We start from the raw sequence: 23,839 nt of genomic DNA, 5'->3' as shown, positions 1-23,839 counted from the left end.
TGACGATGACGATCATGATTGCACCCAGGAGGCCCAGTGGGTGAGCAGGGAACTCAGATCCAGGTCTGCTGGATCCCTCCCAACGTGGCTCTCACAGCCTGGTCCAGCCCACTGCCGGGACCCTCAGGCACGCTGGTGGCTGGGGTGCAGCCGGCGGCCACTTACAGGAAGAGGTGCTCCATGAGGTAGTGGTAGTCGGGAGAGCTGCTGTCTGGGAGGAAGCAGGCAGCAAAGACGATGATGGCACTGAGACCTTCGCCATAGTACCCTGGGGGGAGGCAGCCAGTGAGTGGCCCAGGCAGAGATGGGCAGAGCCCTCGCTGAGCTCCAAGCTCTGAGCCGCCCCATGCCCCTGACCTGTCTCTGCCTTTGGTAGGGAACGCCAGCCATCCTCCTAGGCACCCCCCTGTGCACCCGGCACCCAGGTCTCATCCTCATGCAAGTTTCACCCCCACCCACCCAGAGACGAGAGCTCAGCTTCCCCGTGGCTCCTGAAGAGACCGGGGTTCAGAGAGGGCCACTGACTCCAGTTGCCCAGCTGGAGTCAGGAGGGGGCCCCAGGGGTGTGGCCTCACCTCCGTGGGTCACCACCCTCATGTAGGGCCGGATCATGTGCAGGTCAATTCGATGCTCTTGTTCTCCGATGATCACTGTCCGCCACAGGCGCCCGTTGGCAGCACTGCCCTCCTCCGCCGTGCCGTCCCCAAACAGATCGGCGCTGGCCCCGGGCATGTTCTTGGCAGCGGCCACGGGGGTGTCATCTGGAAGGGACGCCTGAGTTTGATGTCTCGTCCCAGCCTCTCCTGCTCCCTCTGCTGCCCATGGCCGCAGAGCCCCCACCTCTCTCCCCAGGTCACAGGCAAAACACATATGCTCTACTTCACTCACCAACAGTGTTAGCCTGAGGCTGTGGGGAAAAATGAGGGACCTGGTAATCAGAAAGTCACACCCAAATAACTTTTTTCAAGCCGCGCGGCATACAGGAAGGTGCCCAGGGTGGGTGTCAGGCAGCCAACCTGGGGAGAGCTCATGTCTGTGAACGCCTTGCTGTGTGACCTTGCACGCCTTCTTCCCCTCTCTGGGCATCGTTCCTGCTCAGCCCACTCTTAAAACATCCACCTCTTTCCCACTTTCGCCCTGCAGGCTTCCTGCCTCAGGAAGTGACTCAGCCATATTCCCAGCTGCTCAGGCCCCCATCATGCCCAGGCATCACCATTGGCTCCTTCCTCCCTTTATATTCCACACCCTCCCAGCAGGCTCGGCTCTCATTCCGTCCCCATGGCCGCCACGTCGCAGTCTTTCTGACCTGACCTGTGCTTTTGTCTTGAAATGTCAGATCAGCTAACACCTCCCCAGCGAGACCTGCTCTGACCACCCTTCCAGAGGAGTCCCCCACACCCAGTTACCCCAGCTCAGGGGGTCTCACCCTGAGCACTTACAGACATTGCCAAGTGTTCTTTGCGGGGGGGGGGGGGGGCGCAGAATCACCCCTCAGGTGAGACCCCTGCCCTAGGCCTTCACCTCCCCTGAGTTGCTCACAGCACTGACGGCCAGCTGCTATGACCTCACGCTCCTTTCTTTCATTACCCAGCGTCTGTCTCTGACCAGCGTGCGTGCAGGCGGGCACCCTCTCTTCCTGCCGTATTCCCTCCACACCCCACGTCGCAGTTGAGAGCTGCTCCTGAGCAAATGCCCCGCAAACACGCATGAGGTCAGTTGGAGGCACTTTCTTTTGGTCTCTGTCAGCTTTGAGAACAATGTCCCCCTGAAAACCCAGGTTTACAAGGAAAACATGCATGGCATTGCAGGGGCAGGTGGATTTGGGGGTGTCCCGTGAGCCCTGAGTTGGGGTACCTGCCTACCTGAGCCTGTAGTGATGGAGGAATTGCTCTACTGAGCTGGCCCCGGAAGCCAGTAGGGCTGCTGAGTGCGATGTGGGGCCAGGTAGGTGCCATGAGCAAACCTCGAGCTCACTCACCTTCCCACTCCAGCTCATTGCCATTCCCCAGGAACTCCAGCGAGTCCGTCTCATCGGGGGTCTCGATGTCATCCACGTTGATGTCCAGGTCATCGGGGGTGTCCAAGAAGTCATCTGACAGCAGGGAGCCCTCGCTCTGGTCCAGGGAGATGTTGATCTCCGGGGCGACCAGTGTCTTTCGCTTGCGGTGGGCTCCGTTGAAGTTCAGCGTGTTGGGAGGGGCTGTGGGGAAACAGGAAAACAGAAACAAAACAAAACAGGGGCTTTTTCTTTCTTTTTCCTCCTCTCCACTTCCTGACCTGGTGGGAGCTGCACCCTGTTGTGTGGTAGGCTCACTACCCGTATTTAGTAAATGAGACACTGGAAGCACAGAGCGGGTGGGTAACCAGCTCAAGGACACTCAGCAACACCACTGTGCCGACTTCATGACGGTGCCCACGTGTGTCTTGCCCACCACAGCTGCTTTCCTGGCAGGCCTCGGAGCAGAACAACCCCTTTCCTGACATGCCACTTAGGAGTCACAGCCTCGGACATTTCTACAGTCTTGGGCAGAGCACCCCTTTCTGCATGTGTGGAAACTCACAGGATGTGTCTTCTGCTGGGCTGCCAAGCGCGTCCATCCCCGTCTCTTCCCGGAGTGGCCTGTGAACCCAGCCAGGGGGGGCATCCATCACCAGGCACCGAAAATCCGCAACCGGAGCATGGAGTTCAGACAACAACAACAACAACAGCACCTTTTTAGCTCTGGGAATTGTTGGCACAAAACGCATCTGTGCATCAGCACAGAGAATCAGAGAGCCCCAGGGCCGGAGGGCTCCCTGCAGAGAACATAATGTATAGTGTCTTTCCACTAGGGAAAGCCAAAGCCGAGAGGGAGGGTCTCGTCCGTCCGGGGTCACACAGTTTTACACTCTCTGGGATATAAGCAACATTCTTCATGGGGTGACTGCAGAGTTTAGATGCAGCAAGAAGTTATCCAATGGACATAGCAGTCCACCGAAAGGGCTCTCCACGGCCAACGCTGGGACAATTATTTGGATTGTAAGCCAAAATGTAAAATAAAATGTCCATGAGACCATATGGGTCTAAAGAAATGACTGAATAAACAACTATAGGGGAGAAGAGACAACTTAGCTACACAGAAAAATTCCAAATAATGTATGTAGATACTCTGCCCTCAGGAGATGGAGACTAACTCCCTGCTCTTTCATGTGGGCTGGACAGAGTGACTTCTTTCCAAAGAGGACAGCATGAGCAGGGGAGAGTCACCCTGCAGTGGAGACACCTGACCAACACCCTCAGGCAAGGGCTCAGGTCAACGTCAACAGTGATTAAGTCTTTTTTTTAATATATATTTTTATTGATTTCGAGAGGAAGAGTAAGGGAGAGAGAGGTAGAAACATCAATGATGAGAGTCATTGATTGGCTGCCTCCTGCACACCCCCTACTGGGGATCGAGCCCACAACCCAGGCATGCGCCCTTGACTGGAATCGAACAAGGGACCCTTCAGTCCGTAGGCCAACGCTCTATCCACTGAGCCAAACAGGCTAGGGCAGCAGTGATAAGTCTTGCTGACACATGACCCTGGATATGATGGGATGAGAAGGGCCCTTCACTGTGGGGTCTTCCTCTCAGAACCCATCACCCTGGTCTAATCATGAGAAAAACACCAGACAAACTCCCAATTTAGGGATATTCTACAAAATCCCTGACCTGTCCTCCTCAAAACTGTCAAAGTCACCCAACACCAGGAAAGTCTGAGAAAATGTCACAGCCCAGAGGGGCCTATGGAGATGTGAGGACTAAATGTTACATGGGATCCTGGGTGGGCTTCTGGGCAGAGAAAGGATATTAGGAGAAAAGGACTACGGATCTGAATAAACTGTGGACTTAAGTCATGAATCATGTATCAACGTTGGTCCACTCATTGTAACCAAAGTACCAGCCTGATTTAAAATGTTAATCATAGTCCTAACTGGTTTGGCTCAGTGGATAGAGCGTCGGCCTGCGGACTGAAGGGTCCCAGGTTCGATTCCGGTCAAGGGCATGTACCTTGGTTGCGGGCACATCCCCAGTGGGGGGTGTGAAGGAGGCAGCTGATCGATATTTCTCTCTCATTGATGTTTCTAACTCTCTATCCCCCCCCTTCCTCTCTGTAAAAAATCAATAAAATATATTTAAAAAAATTTTTAAATGTTAATCATAGGAGAAACTGGGTGTGGGGTATATGGAAACTTTCTGTACTATTTGTGCAACTTTTCTGTAAATAGAAAACTTCTAAAAAGTATTTGTTTATTTATTTTTCAAGCACAGTCACATTTAATATTGTTTTGTGTTAGTTTCAGGTGCACGGCATAGTGGTTAGACAGTGGTTCACAGAGTGTTCTTCTGCTATTTCTAGTACCCACCTGGCACCGGACATAGTTATTGTAATTTTACTGACTGGTCTTCCTATGCTGCACTTTGCATCCCTATGACTGTTTTGTAAGTACCAGTATGTACTTCTCAATACCTTCCCCCTTTTCACCCAGCCCCCCACCCACCCCCCTCTGGCATCCATCCGTCTGTTCTCTGTATCTATGAGTCTGTTTCTGTTCTATTTATTCCTTTATATTGTTCATTAGATTCCACATACAAGTGAAATCCCATGGTATTTGTCTTTTTCTGACGTACTTCTTTCACTTGGCGTCATGTCCTCTAGGTCCATCCATGCTGTCGCAAATGGTAAGATTTCATTCTTTTTTATGGCCAAGTAATGTCCCATTATATATATATATACATATATATATATATATATATATATATATATATATATATATATATACACCACTACTTTTTTATCTACTTGTCTGTTAATGGCCCCTTAAGTTGCTTCCATACCTTGGCTACTGTAAATAATATAGGAGTGCATATATTCTTTCAAATTCATGTTTTGGGTTTCTTCAGATACATACCCAGAAGTGGAATCGCTGGGCCATCTACTTGTAATTTATTGAGGGCCCTCCATTCTGTTTCCCATAGTGGCTGTACAAGGTGGCTTCCCAGCAACAGTGCACAAGGGTTCCCTTTTCTCCACGTCCTTGCCAAGACTTATTGCTTGTTGTTTTTTTGTTTTGTTTTGTTTTGTTTTTAAATATATTTTATTGATATTTTACAGAGAGGAAGGGAGAAGAGGTATAGAGAGCTAGAAACATCGATGAGAGAGAAACATCGATCAGCTGCCTCCTACACACCTCCCACTGAGGATGTGCCCGCAACCAAGGTACATGCCCTTGACCAGAATCGAACCCGGGACCCTTCAGTCCACAGGCCGATGCTCTATCCACTGAGCCAAACCGGTTTCGGCTATTGCTTGTTGTTTTATTGATGATAGCCATTCTGACAGGTGTGAGGTGATATTTCCTTGTGATTTTAATTTGTATTTCGCTGCTTAGTGATGTTGAGCATCTTTTCATTTGTCTATTGGCCATCTGTATGTCCTTTTTGGAGTCGTGTCAATTCAGGTCCTTTACCTATTTTTTAATGAGGTTGGTTGTTTTTTTGGTGTTGCGTTGTATGAGGTTTTTTTTTTTTAAAAAAAAAATTAATTAAAAAAAATAAATTAACCCCTTATCAGATGTATCCTTGGTGAATATGTTCTCCCATTCAGTGGATTGTCTTTTTGTTTTGTTGATGATTTCTTTTGCAAAGCTTTTTAGTTTGAAGTAGTCCCATTTGTTTATTTTTTCTTTTGTTTCCCTAGCTTGAGGAGGTAGATCAGAAAAAGTATTACTAAGAGAAATGCCCGAAAATAAAAATAAAATATATTTTTTAAAAAGATAGAAATGTCAAAGATTTTACTGCCTATATTTTCTTCTAGGATTTTTATGGTTTTGAGTTTTACATATAGTCGTTAGTCCATTTTGAGCTTATTCTTGTACTAGTATATGGTATAAGAAAGTAGGCTAGTTTCATTTCTTTGCCTCCATCTGTCCAATGAACTGAACACCATTTTATTGAATAGACTGCCTTAACTTCATTGTATGTTCTTGCCTCCTTTGTCAAATATTAATTAAGCACGTATGAGTGGGTTTATTTCTGGGCTCTCTATTCATGTTCCTACATGTCTGTTTTCATGCCAGTACCATGCTGTGTTGATTACTATGCCTTGCAGTATAGTTTGATATCAGGTAGTGTGATTCCTCAAATGTTGTTCTGTCTCAAGATTGCTGTGGCTATTCGGGGTCTTTTGTGATTTCATACAAATTTTTTGATTATTTGTTCTAGTTCTGTGAAATATATTATTGGTATTTTGATAGGATTTGAGTTGAATCTATAGATTGCTATGGGTAGTGTGGACATTTTAACAATGCCCACGAGCATGGCATGTGCTTCCATTTATTTGTATCTTCTTTAATTTATTTGTTCAGCACCTTATAATTTTCCAAAAACAGGTCTTTTACGTCCTTGGTTAATTTCATTCCTAGGCATTTTTGTATGCAATTGTAAATGTGATTGTTTTCTTAATTTGCCTTTCTGATGGTTCATTGGTGGTATATAAAAGTGCAACAGATTTCTGGATATTTATTTTGTATTCTGTTACTTTACTGAATTTATCTATCAGTGCTAGTAGTTTTTTGGTGGGATCTTTAGGATTCATTATATACAGAAAAAGCAATTTTAAAGAATGCTGCCACCTATGCATTTGTGCCCCTTTAAGGCTTGGTGGAGCACAAATGTGCGGAATAAGACCTGTCTCTCTGGGAATGACCAGACTGTTTTTTGGAGCAACAGCTCTGACTGTCTGAGCTTCACCCACAAGCTCCAGGTCCTGTGCTCCCCGGGGACCTGTTCAATTCCAGGCCAGAGGATTTGCAGAGTGCATGGGGCTGTCCGTGACTCCAGCTGTGGGGCGTGCGGACTCTGGGAAGCACTACAGCCTTCATTCATTTCTGCCACTTCAACTGAAAGGGGGCTGTTTAGATTGGGAAGGACGGTAGAATGCTCTTTCCTTTCCTTTTCAAAAACCCTTTATCCCTCGCCTCCATTCCTTGTTGGGGAGGATCTGGTACCCTTTGCAGGGTGGGACCTACCCATGCTTCTTCCTTTTCCTCCCTCCCACCTTTCCCCATTCACCACGCATTGAATGTTCTTTGAGTAACCACTCCCTTCCAGGTGCTTTGATGGGTTTTGGAGGTAAAGGATGAATCAGATGTTGCCTTGCTCTCCTGGAGGTCAAAAATAGAGCTGAGGCCCTAAGAAAACGAAGACATCCGTCCACACAAAAACCCACACTCGAATGTTCACAGTAGCATGATTCACAATAGCTAAAAAGTGGGAACAACCTATATAGCTATCAGTCAATGAATGAATAAACAAAGTGTGACCCAGCCATACAATGGAATATTATGCAGCCATGAAAAGGAAGGAAGCACTGACTCATGCTACAACATGAATGAACCTCGAAAACTTTATGCTACGTTAGAGACGACAGGCACAAAGGCCACCTAGTATGTGATTCGTTTATGTGAAATGTTCAGAACAGGCACACCTAGAGACAGAAAGTGGGTTAGTGGTTGCCAGGGGCCGGGGGAAGGTGTGTGTGTGGGGCGACTGTTAAGGGGGACAGGGCTCCTTCTTGGGGTGATAGAAATGTTTTGGAACTAGACAGAAGTGATGATTGCACAATATGTGAGTGCACCAAATGCCACTAATTCGTGCATTTAAAAAGGTTAATTTTATGTTATGTGAATTTCACCTCAACTTTTTAAAAAATATTTTTAATTGATTTCAGGGAGGAAGGGAGATATAGAAACATCAGTGATGAGAGAGAATCATTGATCGGCTGCCTCCTGCATGCCCCACACTGGGCATGTGCCCTGACCGGGAATCGAACCGTAACTTTTTGGTTCATAGGTCGATGCTCAACCGCCGAGCCCTGCCAGCCGGGCTCAACTGTTTGTTTGTGTGTTTTTTTTGTGTGTGTGTGTTTTTAAATAAAGGCAAGCTTTTAATAAAGTCAGAAGAAGGTTTTAAAGAGGCATTTAATGTATGCACTGCTCTGTTCCTCTTGCTCTCAACATGGGGGAGGGGCAGGGCTGCTGACTCATGACTAGGTCCAGGGTCCTGGAGTACAGGAAGCACACTGCCATGTGCAAGGTGGCCCCAAATTGCAGACTGATGGCAGAGGCACCAACCCCAGTTCCATCCAGCCCACACAGAATTTAAAAACTTTAAATTTGCTGTTAAATCAGAGATCTGACACAAAAATTCTAGCTTTGTCTTTTCTTGAATCAGATCTGCCCTTACATGTCCGTCTCTCCTGTTCAGCTGGGTGTTAGAATTTTCTTCCAGCTCCTTCTCTCATTTACGCTGCCTGCCCGGCACCCTGCAATGTCTGAGGCCGCAATTCCTGTTCTGGAATCAGCTAGAATCATAACTTACCCCACGGACAGGGCATTCGCTCTGTGCCAGGTTGGAATGTGCAGGGCATGATCTCCTTTGCTCCTCACAGCAGCCATATGATGCAGGCAGAAGCCAATTTCACAGAAGAGGAAACTGAGTCTGGGCTAGAGGACCCCCTTGGGATTGAAATGAAGCTGGCAGAGCTAATTCCAGTCATTGCCCTTTACTGCCCCCTTGTGCCCAGTCAGCACATGCGCATCAACCCGAGGGAGGACAATAGGGAAGCAGCCCTCTGGCCTGGGGAGCATCTCCCCTCCGCTGAGCAGGGAGCCCTGTTTGGCCACCCACTCCTCCTGACAGGAAACTGCACTGTTGTGCAGCCAGCACCGTCTTCAGTTCTCATCAGGATGTGATTCAGCCTCCCAACCCTGGACGGTGCATGAAGATCCTACTTGGCCACCGATCTAGCCCAAATGTCAAGGTGAGGAAAGCGTCCAACTGCTCAGCGACTCGGACTAGGAAACCAAGGAGCTGAGTAAAACGGTGGGCATGTCTGAGAGGGCTGGAAGCAGACATCCGCTCTGCAGCTCTCCAGCGCTCTGCGGCTAAGTTTTCCTTGTCAGTAAAATGAGAATAAGGCGAGTACCTACCGCTCCCTAATTTCACAAATCTCTTAGGTGCTTGGGCTCTGGGAAATGTACAGGGCTCAGATGGTAACACACAGTTTGGGGGCGGGGGGATTGTGAGGAGCTTTCTGCCAACGTGGCCAAGCTCTAGCACCCAGTTATCTGATCAAATGCTAGTCTAGGTGTTGCTGGGAAGGTATGAGGTAGATGTAGTTCAAATCTATAATCCGTGGACATTAAGTAAGAGACTATCCTCAACAATGCAACTGAAAGGCCTGAGGTTTTCCTGAGGAAGAAGGAATTCTTGCATGGCTCAGTGGTTGAGCATCAACCTATGAACCCAGGAGGTCACAGTTCGATTCCTGGTCAGGGCACATGCCTGGGTTTCAGGCTTGATCCCCAGTAGAGGGCATGCAGGAGGCAGCCGACCAATGATTCTCTCTCATCATTGATGTTTCTAGCTCTCTCTCCCTCTCCCTTCCTTTCTGAAATCAATTTAAAAAATATGTTAAAAAAAAAAATAAAAAGAACTGCAGCATCGAATCCAGCCTGAGTTTCCAGCCTGCCCTATGGATTTTAGACTTGACAACCGTACAATTGAGCAAGACAATTCCTTGGAATAAATCATATATATACTATCCACAATCATATATACAAAATAATATATTAAAACATATCTATATTATGAATAAAATATACATACTTATATGTATAATTGTACATGCATAATATAAATAAACACAATAATAGTATATATTAATTAATAATATATACAACAATAAATACAACCATACAAATATGTATTATATATGTAATGAAAACCAACTGGTTCTGTGATTTTTTCTTAAGAACATTGATTGATACAAAAGGGAAGGAAGATGATAATCAAGTAAATAAACAGATGAATAAAGCAGATAGTTCCAACAAGGAAAATAAGCAAGATGAAGGAGGAGGGGGGAGGGTGCAAACAGGGGTGGCCAGGGAAGGCTTCTTTGCACAGGTGACTTTTTTGTTGTTGCTAATCCTCACCCGAGGATATTTTTCCATTGATTTTTAGAGAGAGTGGAAGAGAGGGAGAAAGACAGAGAGAAATATCGATGTGAGAGAAACACATCAGTGGGTTGCCTCCTGCACAAGCCCCCATCAGGGCCGGGCTGGGGAGGAGCCTGCAACCGAGGTATGTGCCCTTGACCAGAATTGAACCCAGGACCCTTCAGTCCGCAGGCTGGTGCTCTGTCCACTGAGCCAAACTGGGTAGGGCGAGCAGGTGACTTTTGAGTGGAGACTGAAGGCGAGAGGCTGGCATCATGGGAAGACTGAAGAAAGGGCATTCTGATGGAAGGCACAGCAGGTGCGAGTACCCTGAGGCCGAATAAGCTTGGTGAATTGTAGGAACAGATCAGAAAGCAGACCAGGGTGTCAGGAGCAGAGAGAGCAGTGGGGAAGGGAGAGTGGATGGAGGATGTGGGTGGGGAGAAAGGCAGGCCCCAAGGGAGGTGCTGTCCTGGGAGTGGAAGGAGGTCATGAGGCTGAGGTGCCTGGCACAGCCCATAGAATGCAATGGATATTCAATAAATGTTCCAGCTTATGCTGGAGAACTGGAGAAGCTGACTCAACAGGACTCTGGACTCCTTGGAGGAAAGGCCACGGCTTCTGACAAAGGCAGAGCAAATACACACCCTGCCGGGCCACAGAGCTGTGGCTTTCAGGGCAGGTGAGATTTTGTTATTTCCCCAAGTCCCAAGAAAACCTCAAATTACGCAGAGCAAAAGCCTTGCCATGAACCCGAGGTGGATGCAGGTGGCTCTCAGTAGAGCTTGCTCTCAGCGATGGGCGGCCCATGGAAAAAGTTGGGCGCCCCTGCATATGCAAGGCACACGGTGTGGCTTCATCCTTCTGTAGGGGGCTAATGGTGTCCTCCCAGGAAGGTAACTCAGTTACTAACCCCCAGTGCCTGAGAATGTGACCTGTTTGGAAATAGGGTCTTTGCAGATGGAATTAAGTTGAGGTCATACTGGACGATGGGGGCCCTGAATCCAATGAGGGATGTACTTATAAGGAGAAGAAAACGTGGATACAGGCACTCAGAGAAGGCCAGGTGAAGATGGAGGCAGAGGTTAAAGTGACGTGTCCACAAGCCAAGGAATGCCAAGGATTGCCAGCAGGCACAGAAGCTGAAAGAGGCAGGAAGGATCCTCCCTTAGAGCCTGAGGGCCTCAGAGGGAGCATGGTCCCGCCGACATCCTGATTTTGGATGTCTAGCCTCCACCCTGGGAAAGAATCAGTTTCTGTGTCTTAAGCCACCCAGTTGGCGGTACTTTGCAATGGCAGCTCTGGGAAACTCATGCACCCTTTCAGGGTGAAATAAAATCCCTCACCTGGAGGATTCCCAGTCGGGCACATGCCCGGGTTGCAGGATTGATCCCCAGGGTGGAGGCAGAAGGCAGCCGATCAATGATTCTCTCTCATTGATGTTTCTATCTCTCTCTCCCATCTCCTTCCTCTCCGAAATCAGTAAAAATGTATTTTTAGAAAATCCCTCACGTGGGCATCCCTCAGAAGGTGGCGTCTGTGAACCCTCCAACCTCATCCCAGTTGGGCTCTCATCCTGCATTCCTTACCGGGCTGAGGTCTCCCTTGCCCCAGTGCCATGGCACATCCTGTTCCCTCAGCGCTGCTTCCTGCTTTTAGCTATTCCGTTAAGATCAGGACTACAGCAGAATAAAAATTTATAAACAAGCAGAACCCACGGCCACTTGGCTGATGCACCAGTCAGACATCTGCACCTGCACCTGCCTCTCCTGAGCTATGAGACCCTGGTCAAGCCCTTCTCTACCCTGGTTCTCAGTTTCTCCACTCAGTCTTCCTTCAGTCCCCATCCTGCTCCTGCGGCCTCAAGGTCTTTACGTGTGTTGCTCTCTCTGCTTGGAATGCTCAGCCTCTACCTGCTCAGACCCCACCCAGGAACTCTCCAAGGGCCAAGAACCCACCTGCAATTTCTCAGTGGGTTATAAGGGTAAAGGGGACAGCCTGTCTCTGCCCCAGACCTGTGAGTACCCTATGAGGGTGGATGTCTTTTTTTAAAAAAATATATTTTATTGATTTCAGAGGGGAAGGGAGAGGGAGAGAGAGATAGCGACATCAATGATGAGAGGGAATCATTGATGGGCTGCCTTCTGCATGCCTCATACTGGGAATCGAGCCTGCAACCCGGGCATGTGCCCTGATGGGGAATCAAACTGTGACCTCCTGGTTCGACGCTCAACCACTGAGCCTCGCCGGCCGGGCTGAGGGTGGCTGTCTTGTTCTCCACATTTCATACAGGGCCGGGCGTACAGTCGGTGCAGATCATTAGACTGAATTAAAGGAGAAAACTAGGCAGTGAGGTAGATAATCCCCAGGCTGCCCTCACCTCAGACTCCATAAGGATCTGCAGGAGGGCAGGAAGTGAAGGAAGAGACTGCAAGACAATGGCAGCAGGAGGGGGCTGTGGGCACAGGGCAAGTGCTCCAACAGCCACCAGAAGCATGAAGACGCCCCGGGGAAGGGCTCACTGAGCTGCAAGGAGTAGAATTGTGGGTTGTCTGGCATCAGACAGAGGTGCTTATGTTGAAATGCAGCTGGACGCAGCATCAAGGAGCTGCACTCATTTCTTCCAGAATGAGGAAGACAGAAGCCGTGGCCAAGGCACACTCACCACCCAAGGCTGCACAGCGAGGCCACTATCTTGCAAACACTGAACTACTGAAGGGAGAGAGGGACCCTCTGCAGCTGGGGGAAACTTACTTGAAACTCATATTTGCAACTGCAATCAGCCCCATTTTTGTCTCCACAACACTTTGGAGAGGGGCTATCTTTTAAAATATTGGGAGGGGGGTCGAAAAAGGTACTAGAGTGAACAAGATACAAACAAATAGGAAAAGCCCGACTGGCATGGCTCAGTGGTTGAGCATTGACCTATGAACAAGGAGGTCATGGTTCGATTTCTGGTCAGGGCACATGCCCAGGTTTCAGGCTTGATCCCCAGTGGAGGTGTGCAGGAGGCAGCCAATCGTTGATTCTCTCTCATCATTATGTTTCTATCTCTCTCTCTTCCTCTCTGAAATCAATCAAATATATATTTTTAAAAAACGTAATAGGAACAATACTGAGAGTGACAATGATTCTGGGCAGCCTTCATCATTTAGACAGCCCATCTTAGCCATCCAGCCCCACACACCTCATTGAGTTCTCACAACTTCCTGAGCCAGGGATGATTGCTCCCATTTTACAGATAGGAAAACTGAGGCACAAAGATGCTTGAAGAGTTGCCCAAGGTGGCCGAGCAAGCCTGTTGGGGTTTGAATCAGAAGGTTCTCGAAGTCCAGACCCGGGAGTGCTTTGGTCTCAGCAGAGGCCAGAGATGCTAAGACTGATCAAAGACGCATTGGAACCTGGACATTTGGTGCTGGAAGGAACCCACTGCAATCACCCCATCTGATTCCACTTTTTATGGGAAACAGACCCCTCCCCCACAACAGGAGCAGGTGACTGCTCTCAAAGCCACTTCTTGACCATTTGGGAGCCTTTTTATTTTATTTTTAAAAATATATTTTTATTGATTTCAGAGAGGAAGGGAGAGGGAGAGAGAGATAGAAACATCAGTGATGAGAGAGCATCATTGATCGGCTGCCTCCTGCACTCCCCCTACTGGGGAATCGAACATGCAACCCCGGCATGTGGCCTGACCAGGAATACAAACCTGTGACCTCCTGGTTCATAGGTCGACGCTCAACCACTGAGCAACACTGGCCGGGCTAGAGTCTTTCTAACTACAGCAGGACTTCCTTGCTAGAAAATGATCCTTAATTTGCCCAAACTGCCAAATCCGGAGACCCCTTTCCCAGGCATTAGCACTCCCTATCTTATAGAGTGGAAGAGAAAGACTTATGGGAGGGAATGTGGAGAGGAAAGAACATCCTAAAGGTGAAAGGGCAGGAGGTTGGCCCTAATGCAGTGGGCATCTCTTACCCAAAATACTTCTCTTCCTGAAGACAAATTGCTACAGACGACGGTACTGAGCGGACAAGAGATCCTCAGCTCTTCTGAGAACTGGCACATCTCACTATAAAGAACCACACACACCTGTGCAAAATATAGACTGAAAATGACTAGCTTCGGGAGAGGCCTAAATTCAAATTCAACTGGGGCTCACACCCTCCACATCGCAGCTTCCACCTGGATACAGTCGATAGGGAGTTCAGGACCTCTCCCACAGGCCCGTTTAACTTTTGAACGAGACCAGTTGTAAAAAGTGTATCTCGGACCATTTGAGTCCACATATTTTATGTTGGACTCAAACCTGCGTCCCTTTCATGCCTGTTGTTCATCAGCCTAGTTTCTGCCCTCAGTGCCCTTGCCACCAGATTTCTGGAGCCGGAGAGCCTCTTTAAAGTCTCTTTTCCAGGGTGAACATGTTCAGTCTCTTTGACTATTCCTTCCCAGATGGTTATGTAACTAACTCTTGGTCATCATCTCCTGGGGGTGAAGTCCTTGCATTAAAGGGGGAGGGAGATGAGTGGTTGTATCCAACCGATGAAATAGGGAGCCTGTGCTGAAGAAGATTTGTGTTACACAAGCAACGCCTCACTGGAGGAAAAATCAGAAAGAGAGAGGGAGAGAGAGAGAGAGAGGTGGTGGGGGAGGCCTGGTGGTTCTTGCATGTCAGCAGTGGATGCTGCTCAGGGCTTTCTTCCTACTTGTTTTTATTCCTTCCGGTGACTGTCATTCATTCATCCTATCTATTGAGCACCAACTGTATGCCAGGCTCTGTCCTCATGCTGGCATACAGCAGTGGTCAAACCAAAGGCCCCTGCTCTCGTGGAGTTCCCTTTGGGGGGAAATGGACTTTAAAAAAGAGAAATATATAAAATGTTTAGTGTAGTAGATAGTATAGGTCTCCTTACAGCTGCTATAACAAATTACCACAAACTTAGTGGCTTATCCCAACACAAATGTATTCTCTTATGATTCTAGAGCAGGGGTGGGCAAACTTTTTGACTCGAGGGCCACAATGGGTTCTTAAACTGGACCGGAGGGCCGGAACAAAAGCATGGATGGAGTGTTTGTGTGAACTAATATAAATTCAAAGTAAAGGAGCGGAGGGGAGAGCAAGAGAACCGGATAGAACAGCTGGATCTGGCCCGCGGGCTGTAGTTTGCCCAAGGCTGGTCTAGAGGCCAGAAGTATGAAATCAGTTTCACTGGGCTAAAGGCAAGGTGTGAGCAGGGCTAGTTTTTTCTGGAGGCTCCAGGGGAGAGTCTATTTCCAGTTTCCAGAGGTGCTTGCATCCCTTGGTTCATGGCCCCTTTCTCCCATGACTCCCATCTGTTACTTCCATCATCATAGCTCCTACTTCTGTAGTCAAGTCTTCTTCTGTCTCCCTCTTATAAGGACCACCTGGATAACCCAGGATCATCTCCTCATTTTAAGATCCTTAACTTAATCACACTTGCAAAGTACCTTTTGCCATTAAGGGAACATTCTCAGGTTTCAGTGATTAGGATGTGGGTGCCCTTCTTCAGAAAGTTGGGAGAGGGTGATAAAGGGGCCAGGAGGTCCTCTCTGAGCAGGTGGCCTGTGGGCAGAGACCTGAAGGAGATGAGGGAGACATGGGTGTTTGGGAAAGAGTGTTCCAGGCAGAGGGAACAGCCAGTGCAAAGTCTGAAAGTCAGAGGCAGCCAGATACGGGTAAGGAACTGGAAGGAAGCTACTGGGGCTGGAGGGGCATAAAGGGGACAGATAGTGATGGGAGTAAGCTCAAAGAAGCAGGCAGAAGCTGGACCCCGGATTCTCTGCGGGATGGACATGTGCCCCAGGGGTTTAAGCAGGGGTATGACACAGTCCCTCTGACTGCCGCAGGTAAAAATACACTATCACCCGATTCATGGGAACCCAGGTAAGACTATTATAATAGTCCATGAAATGGGTTTGCAAGAATGTTTATAATTCTCAAAATAGTGTGGAAATGGGAGCTTTTCAGGGGTAGCGGGTGGGGTGGAAATCAATCTTAAATAATGTAGCAAATATTCATTATGGGCCTGGCCTGGTCAACTGGAAGTTCTCCTGCACCCCACCGTGGAGAAGTGCTGGGCCCAGTCCCTCCACGGCTGACACAGAGACCTGGGGAGCTGTACCTGGGAAGATCTTCATCCTGCCATTCATCCTTCACATCCACGTTTTCCATCCGGAGTGTGGCTTCTGTTGTCCCCATGGGATCAAGTGTGGCTTGAAGCAGGGATGAATTCTGAAGGAGAGCCATGGATGGAGGTTTTACTGGACAATCATTATAATAACAACCCCTCACCCATGTTCAGCATTTCAGATCCATCTGCAAAGAGCTCTTGCACCCATCGTTTTTATTGAACCATTGCTCAGCCCCATGAGGCTTCCCGTTTCACAGGTGATAAAACAGAAGCATGGAGATCTAAGAACACCCATGTGGGTCTGGAGTTTGAACCCAGGCGAGAGACTGGGGCTCCAGCTACAAGCTCCCCTCCGTCAAAAGCTCTGAAATCCACCTTCCCCAGGGCTCATCACCCTTTCATTAACTTAGTCTTCAACTGGGAAGCCATAGAGCAATTAAACTCATTTATACTAAAGTGTTAATGACTGGTATACTTAAGCTTCCTTGCTGGGATTGACACTTTCAAACAGGACTTGGTCAACCCCAACCCATCTCTCCAACCCATCTCTATCTGCTCCAGGCCACCTACCCTGTCCCTTTATCTCCCCCCTCAAAGAAGAAAATCCTGACAACTTGCTGACCTGAGGGCTAACGAAGGCAGTGTGGAAAGTGACTGGGGTTGGGAGTCAGGATCATAATGATTACCAACCACAAAATGCCAGTTTTGTTTTTCTTGTTCTAGGAGCTGGCTGAGGGCAGAGGCGGGGTGGATACAGCACTCTAGATGATGGCTTAAGTGCTGGGCTGTCTGGGAGCAGAGCCAGCTGCTGAGTGAGATTGAATTTGGGTATAACCTGGGGTATAGCAGGTTCTCAGGCCATTCACCTCTCCAGGCTTCAGAGTTTCCCTGTTTGTAAATGAAAGAGTTGTGCTAGAAATAATCTCTATGATACCTTTTGGGCATAACAATCCAGGATCGTAGGACTCAAATGACACCACAGGTTCTGTGCTTTTAAACCTGTGGTTCTCCACTGGGGGCAATTCTGATCCCCCCCCCCCCACTCCGACCACCACCACCAGCAGGGAACACGTGGCAATGTTTGGAGGCATTTTTGGTTGTCACAACTGGAGGTTGCTCCTGGGACTGAAAGGGTGGAGGCCAGGGATGATTCTCAACACCCTACAGTGTCCAGGATATTATAATCTGGCTCCCAGTGCCTATAGATCTGAGATTGAGAAACCCTGTTTTCATCTGCAGATTTGTGAAAGGATTTCAGGCATGGCTTTGGCTGTCATTATAGAGGACCTACTGTGTGCTTGCATCCCATTCTCCCATCCTCCAAACAGCCCCAGTGTTGTTATCCTCACTCGCGAGTGTCTAAGGTCCCTCATCTCCAGCTAGCCCCTCACCTTCCCTGTTGCCCAGCCGCCCCTCTGTAGCCTGGTGCATGGCTAACAGCTCAGGTGTGACATCCAAAGCCCTGCCTGCACTGGACCATGGTCCCCAGAAAGGGTGAGGGTCTGCATTTGGGATCTTGGCTCAGAGAGGGAGGACCCAGAAGGAGCCGGAGACAGGTGAGGGCCAGGCAGGGAGGGAGAGGATAGCTGCAATTTGAACCTTCTCCCCACTTCCGTGAGAGTTTCTCACTCCCTTTTCACTGTCCTCAATGTCGTCATTCATTCATGGACAAGGGACAGTGAGACGCAGTTCACCAAAAAATAAATAAGAATCTTCCTGACGGTATGGGCAACCACGACCACCCAGAACCCTATGGCAAGTGAACTACAGCACAATGGAACTTCATTTCCTGTCGGAAGGGAGTGGTCTTTTGCGCCAGTTTTCCTTATCCTGAGTTGGGTGTGACCTCAGCCCCCAGGAAGGATCCCCCAACCCCACCCCCCCACCACACATACCTACAGCCCAGACCTTGGAGCTACACATGTTGCCCCAAAATCCTCTACATGTGGGTGTGGGTAGGCCCCCATAGGCCCTGTCCACTCCCACTCTCCCATCCTGACTTCACATTTAAGAATGGCAATGAGGCAAAGGCTGGGAGAGCTGGGAAGTGTTCCTTTGAGCTGTTGTGCTGAATTATTAGCACATCACATTCAAGTTCAGGGAGAGGAGGAATCTGCCTTCAACCACCTCCCTTCCTCCCACCCCACAGGCAAGCCTTTATGTACACATTCTCAAATCCTTTTGCCAGATCGCTCCCAGTGTTATAAATAGGAAAGGCACAGAGGTGGGATGTGGACATTTTGGTCTGGTAGGAAGCGTCCAGGAGAGGGGCTGCGGGTTTTATCCGCCTGATCTCCAAACACGTCCTGAAAATTGTGCGAGTCTCTGCTTCCAGGTGAGCGACAGGCATGGAAGGGGAACAGTAGGTGTGAATGCCGGCGCACGGAGAAATGGATGGGTTCCCACCCAAAGAGTCAGGACCGTGGTTCTCTGTTCCCACCAGCCCCATCAGCCGGAAGAGGGGTTGCAGCAGCAGTTGCCTGGGGCACCACTCCCGGGCAGGGTGGGGGGAAAGCAAGGGGGGCTCACCTCCGCGGTGAGTGCTGGTTACCTCCGAGGCCTCTCCCGGTTACGCGCAGACAAAGGCGAGCCCTGCGCGGCTGCAGCCCGGCATCCCTGGTCTTCCCAGCCGGTCCCCGGCTTTCAGAGCATCCGAGGAAGATGCGCGCAGGGGCGGACTCTGCATCCAAGCAAGGTCACCCCGAGCGACGTGGCCGGCGCAGAGGGCGCTTTTGTCCAGGGGTGCGAGCGGTTTGCAGCTAGCTGTCGGCTCCCCCCCGCTCGGAGGCAGCTGCGTCCCCTGTCATCGTCGCAGCCTGTGACTCTAAGGTATTTTCTCTCTCCAGCTCGCAGCTGTTAGAGGCTCGGCTTCCTTAAGATGGTTAATTATGCTGCTTTTGTGTGCGGGGTGGGTCGGTGGGGGCAGGGCTGACCAAAAAGCACAGCCCCCTGCCGGAATCCGCGGCTCTCCATTGGCTGGGAGGGAACCTTTCCAAGAGCCTCACCCGCTGCAGAAGCGGAAATGATTTTCCTGATGGCGCATCACAGATTTAAAAACAAAACAAGGGACAAACACACAAATAAACAAATGGCGGTGATGGTCTCATCCCTTCGATTAAGACGAAAGGAGGGGGAAACGATGTCCTCAGGACCCATTTGGCGGCGCCTCAGCCGGCCACTCCCTATCGATTGAGCCAAGGACCGCGCGGGATGTGCTGGAGAGACGAAATCGCATCGGGCACGCTCGCTGGGCCGCGCGAGGAAAGGCGCTCCTCGCAGTGGTGCACTGCGGTGACCTTGACCTGGAGGACTTCAGGAGGCAGCGGCATGGTGTGGAGCTCACAGTGCATCCTCTGAAATCAGACCAGATGTGGGTTTGAGCCCTGGATCGGCTTCAGTTTCCTCATCTGTGACATGGAAAATGGCCCTGGCGTTTCAGCATGTAATGAGATAGTGCACGGAGAGTGGTTAACTTGGTGCAGGAGCATGAGAAAGGCTGTATACATATTTCTTGCTTACTGTCTTTTTAAAATAATTTTTAAAAATTGATTTGAGAGAGAGAGGAGAAGGAGGGGAACGAGGGGGGGGGAGAGAGAGAGAGAGAGAGAGAGAGAGAGAGAGAGAGAGAGAGAGAGAGGTGAGAAAAAAACATCGATCCGCTGCCTCCTGCACGTATCCTGACTGGGGATGGAAGCTGAAACCTGGGCATATGCCCTGACTGGGAATCCAACCGGTGACGTTTTGGTGCACAAGACTACACTCAACCAACTGGGCCACACAGGCCAGGCTCTTGCTTACTGTTTATTTTTAGACCTGTAGCAGGTTGAATAGAGCCTCTTCCCCCCCTCCCCCCCCCCACAAAAAAAGATATGTCCATGTCCTAACCCCTGAATGTGACCTTATTTGAAAAAATAGTCTTTGCAGCTGGAATTAAGTTAAGGATCATCCTGGATTTAGGATGAGCCTTAAATCCCATGACAAGTGTCTGTGAGAGAGGAGAAGGGAAGGGGACGTGTGAGAGGGGAACACCATGTGACAACGGAGGCAGAGGTCAGGGTGATGCATCTAAAAGCCAGGGAACACCAACAATTGCCAGAAGCTGGGCGAGAGGCCTGGAATAGATTCTCCCTCACAGCCTCCAGAAGGAGCCAGCCCTGCCACACCTGGACTTCGGACTTCTGTTCTCCAAACTGTGAGAAAAGAAATGTCTATAGCTTTGAGCCATCTAGTTTGTAGTACTTTGTTATGGCAGCTAATATATGACGCCAAGTAGGACCTGGTAGGAACTTATGCTTATTCTTCTCTCCAGCCCCTTAATCACCACAGTGTTATTTGCCGGTTCTGTGAACACATCAAGTTTATTTCCACCACAGAGCCCTTGCACATGCTGTTCCCTCTGCCAGGAATGCTCTTCCCCCAAATGTTCACATTATTCAGGTGTTACCTCAGAAGTAATCTCCTCAGAGAAGCCTTACCTTATCACCCCCTACATCTTACTCCATTGCCCTACATCCCATTGTCCAGTCTGATTTTTTTTAAGTATATATACTTAGATTGTGGTACATAACATAAAATTTGTCATTTTAACCATTTGCAAGTAAGTACACAGTTCAGCAGCATTAAATACATTCACATTGTTGTGCAACTATCCCCACTATCTAGTTCCAGAACTTTTTCATCACCCTAAATGGAAATCCCATCCCCATTAAGCCCTCCGTCAATCCCCCCTGCCCAGCCCCTGACACTCACGAATCCACTTGCTGTCATTGTGGGTTTGCCTGTTCTGAACATTTCTTACAAATGGAATCACACACTATGTGGCCTTTTGTGTTTGATGCTCCTCCCACTGAGCATCATATTTTCAAGTTTCATCCACATGTACCGAGTGTCAGAGCTTCACTCCTTTTCATGGCTGAGTAATATTCCAGTGTGTGGATGGACCGTATTGTGTTATCCATTCGCCAATGGTTGGACACTTGGGTTGTTTCCACTTTTTTGGTTATTGTGAATAGTACTGCTGTCAACATCGGTGTATATGGATTCATTGAGAAACCTGATGATTTTTTTCCCCACAGCACTTCCCACTACTTGAAATGATTTACTTGTTTCTTGGTTTATTGTGTGACTTCCCTAATCCTATATAATAAAAAAGGAATATGCAAATTGACCATGATGGCTGCACCCACAGCTGAGGCCAAGTTCCCATAAGGAGCCTTAATGAGCAATCAGCAGGGACCTGAGGCTATGCCCTCCCCCGCCCCCATGGGGCTTGACAGGGGACTTCAGGCCGTGTCCCCCACCTGGTGGGGCTTGACAAGGGACCTCAGGTGTGCTTCCTGTCCTGGTGCTGGGCTAGTGGACCTCAGGCTGCTCTCCCCACCCCAGCACCAGGCCGAGGGACCTCAGGCCACACTCCCCACCAGGTGGGGCTTGACAGGGGACTTCAGGCCGCGCCCCCCACCCCAGCACTGGGCCAGGGGACCTGAGGCTGTGCCCCCTTGCCTGGCTGGGCTTGACAGGGGACCTCAGGCTGTGCCCCCCACCCAGTGGGGCTTGATGGGGGACCTCAAGGTGCACCTCCTGTGCTGGGTCAGGGGAACTCGGGCTGTGCCCCCACCCAGTGGGGCTTGGCGGGGGCGCAGCCTGAGTTCCCCTGGTCTGGGCCGGGGGACCTGAGGCTGCGTCCCCCTGCCTGGCAGGGCTTGACGGCATACTTCAGGCCATTCCCCCTACCCAGCGGGGCTTGACAGGGGATCTCAGGCCATGTCCCCCACCTGGTGGGGCTTGATGGAGGACCTCAAGGCATGCCCCCAGCCCCATCTGGGCTGGGGGACCTCAGGCCATGCCTCCCATCCTGGCGCCAAGCCAGGGGACCTGAGGCTATGCCCCCTGCCCAGCAGGGCTTGACAAGGGTGGGACTGGCCAGGTCGGTATCTAGCCCAATGGGCGGGGTGGCCCGGCCCGGTCTGGGTCTCATGTGATTTTGAGGTGCATGTGGGTGGGCGGGGACTTGACTCTGGGTCTGGTGGTGAGCCCCAGACTCTGACAGGAGGAAGGTTTTCATATACATTTTACTAATTTTCTTTCATCTCTGACACTTCTATTATAGAGAAGGGCAAATAGCAATATTAAATTATTTCCTCTAAATAATCCCCTTTTAATGTGCACAAATTTCATGCACCGGGTCACTAGTTAGACTATAAATTTCAAGGAAAATTAGACTTAGTGGGTCTTGTTCACTGCAATATTCTCTGTAGAGGGCAGTTGCACCTGACACAAAGGAGATGTTTGGGAAACGTAGGTAGAATACATGAATGCTTGTTCCTGTCATGGATACCACACAACACAATTGTGTGGCTGCTTCCCTCACAGCATCAGGGTATGTACCCCTCCAAGCCAAAGGCATAAAAGCAACTGCCCCACAGCAGAGGGGGATTGGAGCCCAGAGCCTCCAGCACAAGATCTGGACTTTGCACCTCCTGGTTGGAGGAAGTGGAGCTCTGGGAAAAGATTCTTGTGTTATCTGAGTGGGAAATTCAGACCAGTCCTGTGCTGAGCACCCGGGTCCAAAACACAAATAAGACTTTACTTTCATAGGACTCCCACTATGAGAAACCGATGGGCAAAGGGCTAGGTTAGAGACATCTCTGAAGCAGAGTGGCTTGTGGGGAGGGCTGTGCATGGGAAGATATCCTAGGGCAGTGAAGATGTGAGGTAGACCCTGAGGACTGAGTAGGAGTTAGAAGGATGGAAAAGGGAGAGAAAGGCATTCTGGACAGAGGGCTCTTTGAGAAGCCCAGCCCCGCCCCTATGAGAGGGCGCTGGGAGCTGTCCGTGGTGCTGCAGCAGCCACCCGGGAGCCCAACGTGAGACCTAAGTTGGTGTTTGGTGTATTTTAAATTGCGTTAAAATATGTATAACAGAAAATCTACCATTCGGATTATTTTAAGTGTAAGGTTAAGTGGCATTAATTACATTTCACAGTGTGCAACTATCACCACCATCCATCTCCCGAACTTTTTCATCTTCTCAAACTGAAACTCTTTCCCTGGTAAACACTAACCCCTCATCCCATTCCCCAGTCCCCCATAAGGTAAGCTTCTTGAGATCGTAGATGTTGGAGTTTGTTATTACTGAATTTCTAATTCCTAGGCCAGTGTTTATAACTGGGAAGCGATTCTGCTCTCCCCCACACTCAGGACATTTGGTGATGTCTTATGACATTTTTGGTTATCATAACTTGAGGGATGCCAGTGATACTGTCATTGAGTGGGTAGAGACCAGAGATGCTGCTCTACACCCTACAATAGACAGTCCTCCACAGTAGGGAATTATCTGGACCCAGTATCAATGGCACTGAGGTGAGAAACCTGCCCTAGAAGAATTCCTGAAACATAGTTGGTGCTCAGTGAAGTTTGTTAAAGCATTGAAATTGTTAAACCTCCTCACGTCTCATTTTCCTGGTTTGCAAAGGGGCTTAATACAAGTACATTTGATCTTCATTACTTGTTGTTTTCTTATTTGTGAATTTGCCTACTCGCTGAAATTTATTTGTAACATTTGTAACCCCTAAATCAATATTCATGGCGCTTTCAGAGTCATTTGCAGGCAGCCCAAAGTGGTAAAAAATTTGAGTGCAGGTTCTCACCTGCTCTGTCTTCTTATT

General features: G+C 49.2%; 1 protein-coding gene across 1 annotated transcript in view; it reads right to left on the bottom strand.

The window, feature by feature from the left end:
* The window catches only part of ATCAY (ATCAY kinesin light chain interacting caytaxin), a 33,577-nt gene extending 14,158 nt beyond the window's left edge, over nucleotides 1-19,419 (bottom strand). Inside the window, exons 1-6 of the mRNA XM_080674875.1 lie at nucleotides 18,703-19,419; nucleotides 16,165-16,274; nucleotides 2,562-2,620; nucleotides 1,979-2,200; nucleotides 576-761; nucleotides 166-268 (exon numbers count right to left, since the gene is read on the bottom strand). Coding sequence (XP_080531001.1) covers nucleotides 166-268; nucleotides 576-761; nucleotides 1,979-2,200; nucleotides 2,562-2,620; nucleotides 16,165-16,241 — 647 coding nt within the window. The 5' untranslated portion in view covers nucleotides 16,242-16,274; nucleotides 18,703-19,419. The remainder of the gene's footprint in view (nucleotides 1-165; nucleotides 269-575; nucleotides 762-1,978; nucleotides 2,201-2,561; nucleotides 2,621-16,164; nucleotides 16,275-18,702) is intronic.
* Between the last annotated feature and the right edge of the window lie 4,420 nt (nucleotides 19,420-23,839).

This window comes from Plecotus auritus, assembly GCF_963455305.1.
Source record: "Plecotus auritus genome assembly, chromosome: 6".
Classification (NCBI taxonomy): Eukaryota; Metazoa; Chordata; class Mammalia; order Chiroptera; family Vespertilionidae; genus Plecotus; species Plecotus auritus.
The sequence above is the reverse complement of the archived record's forward strand: the minus strand, read 5'-3'. Positions and strand labels throughout refer to the sequence as shown.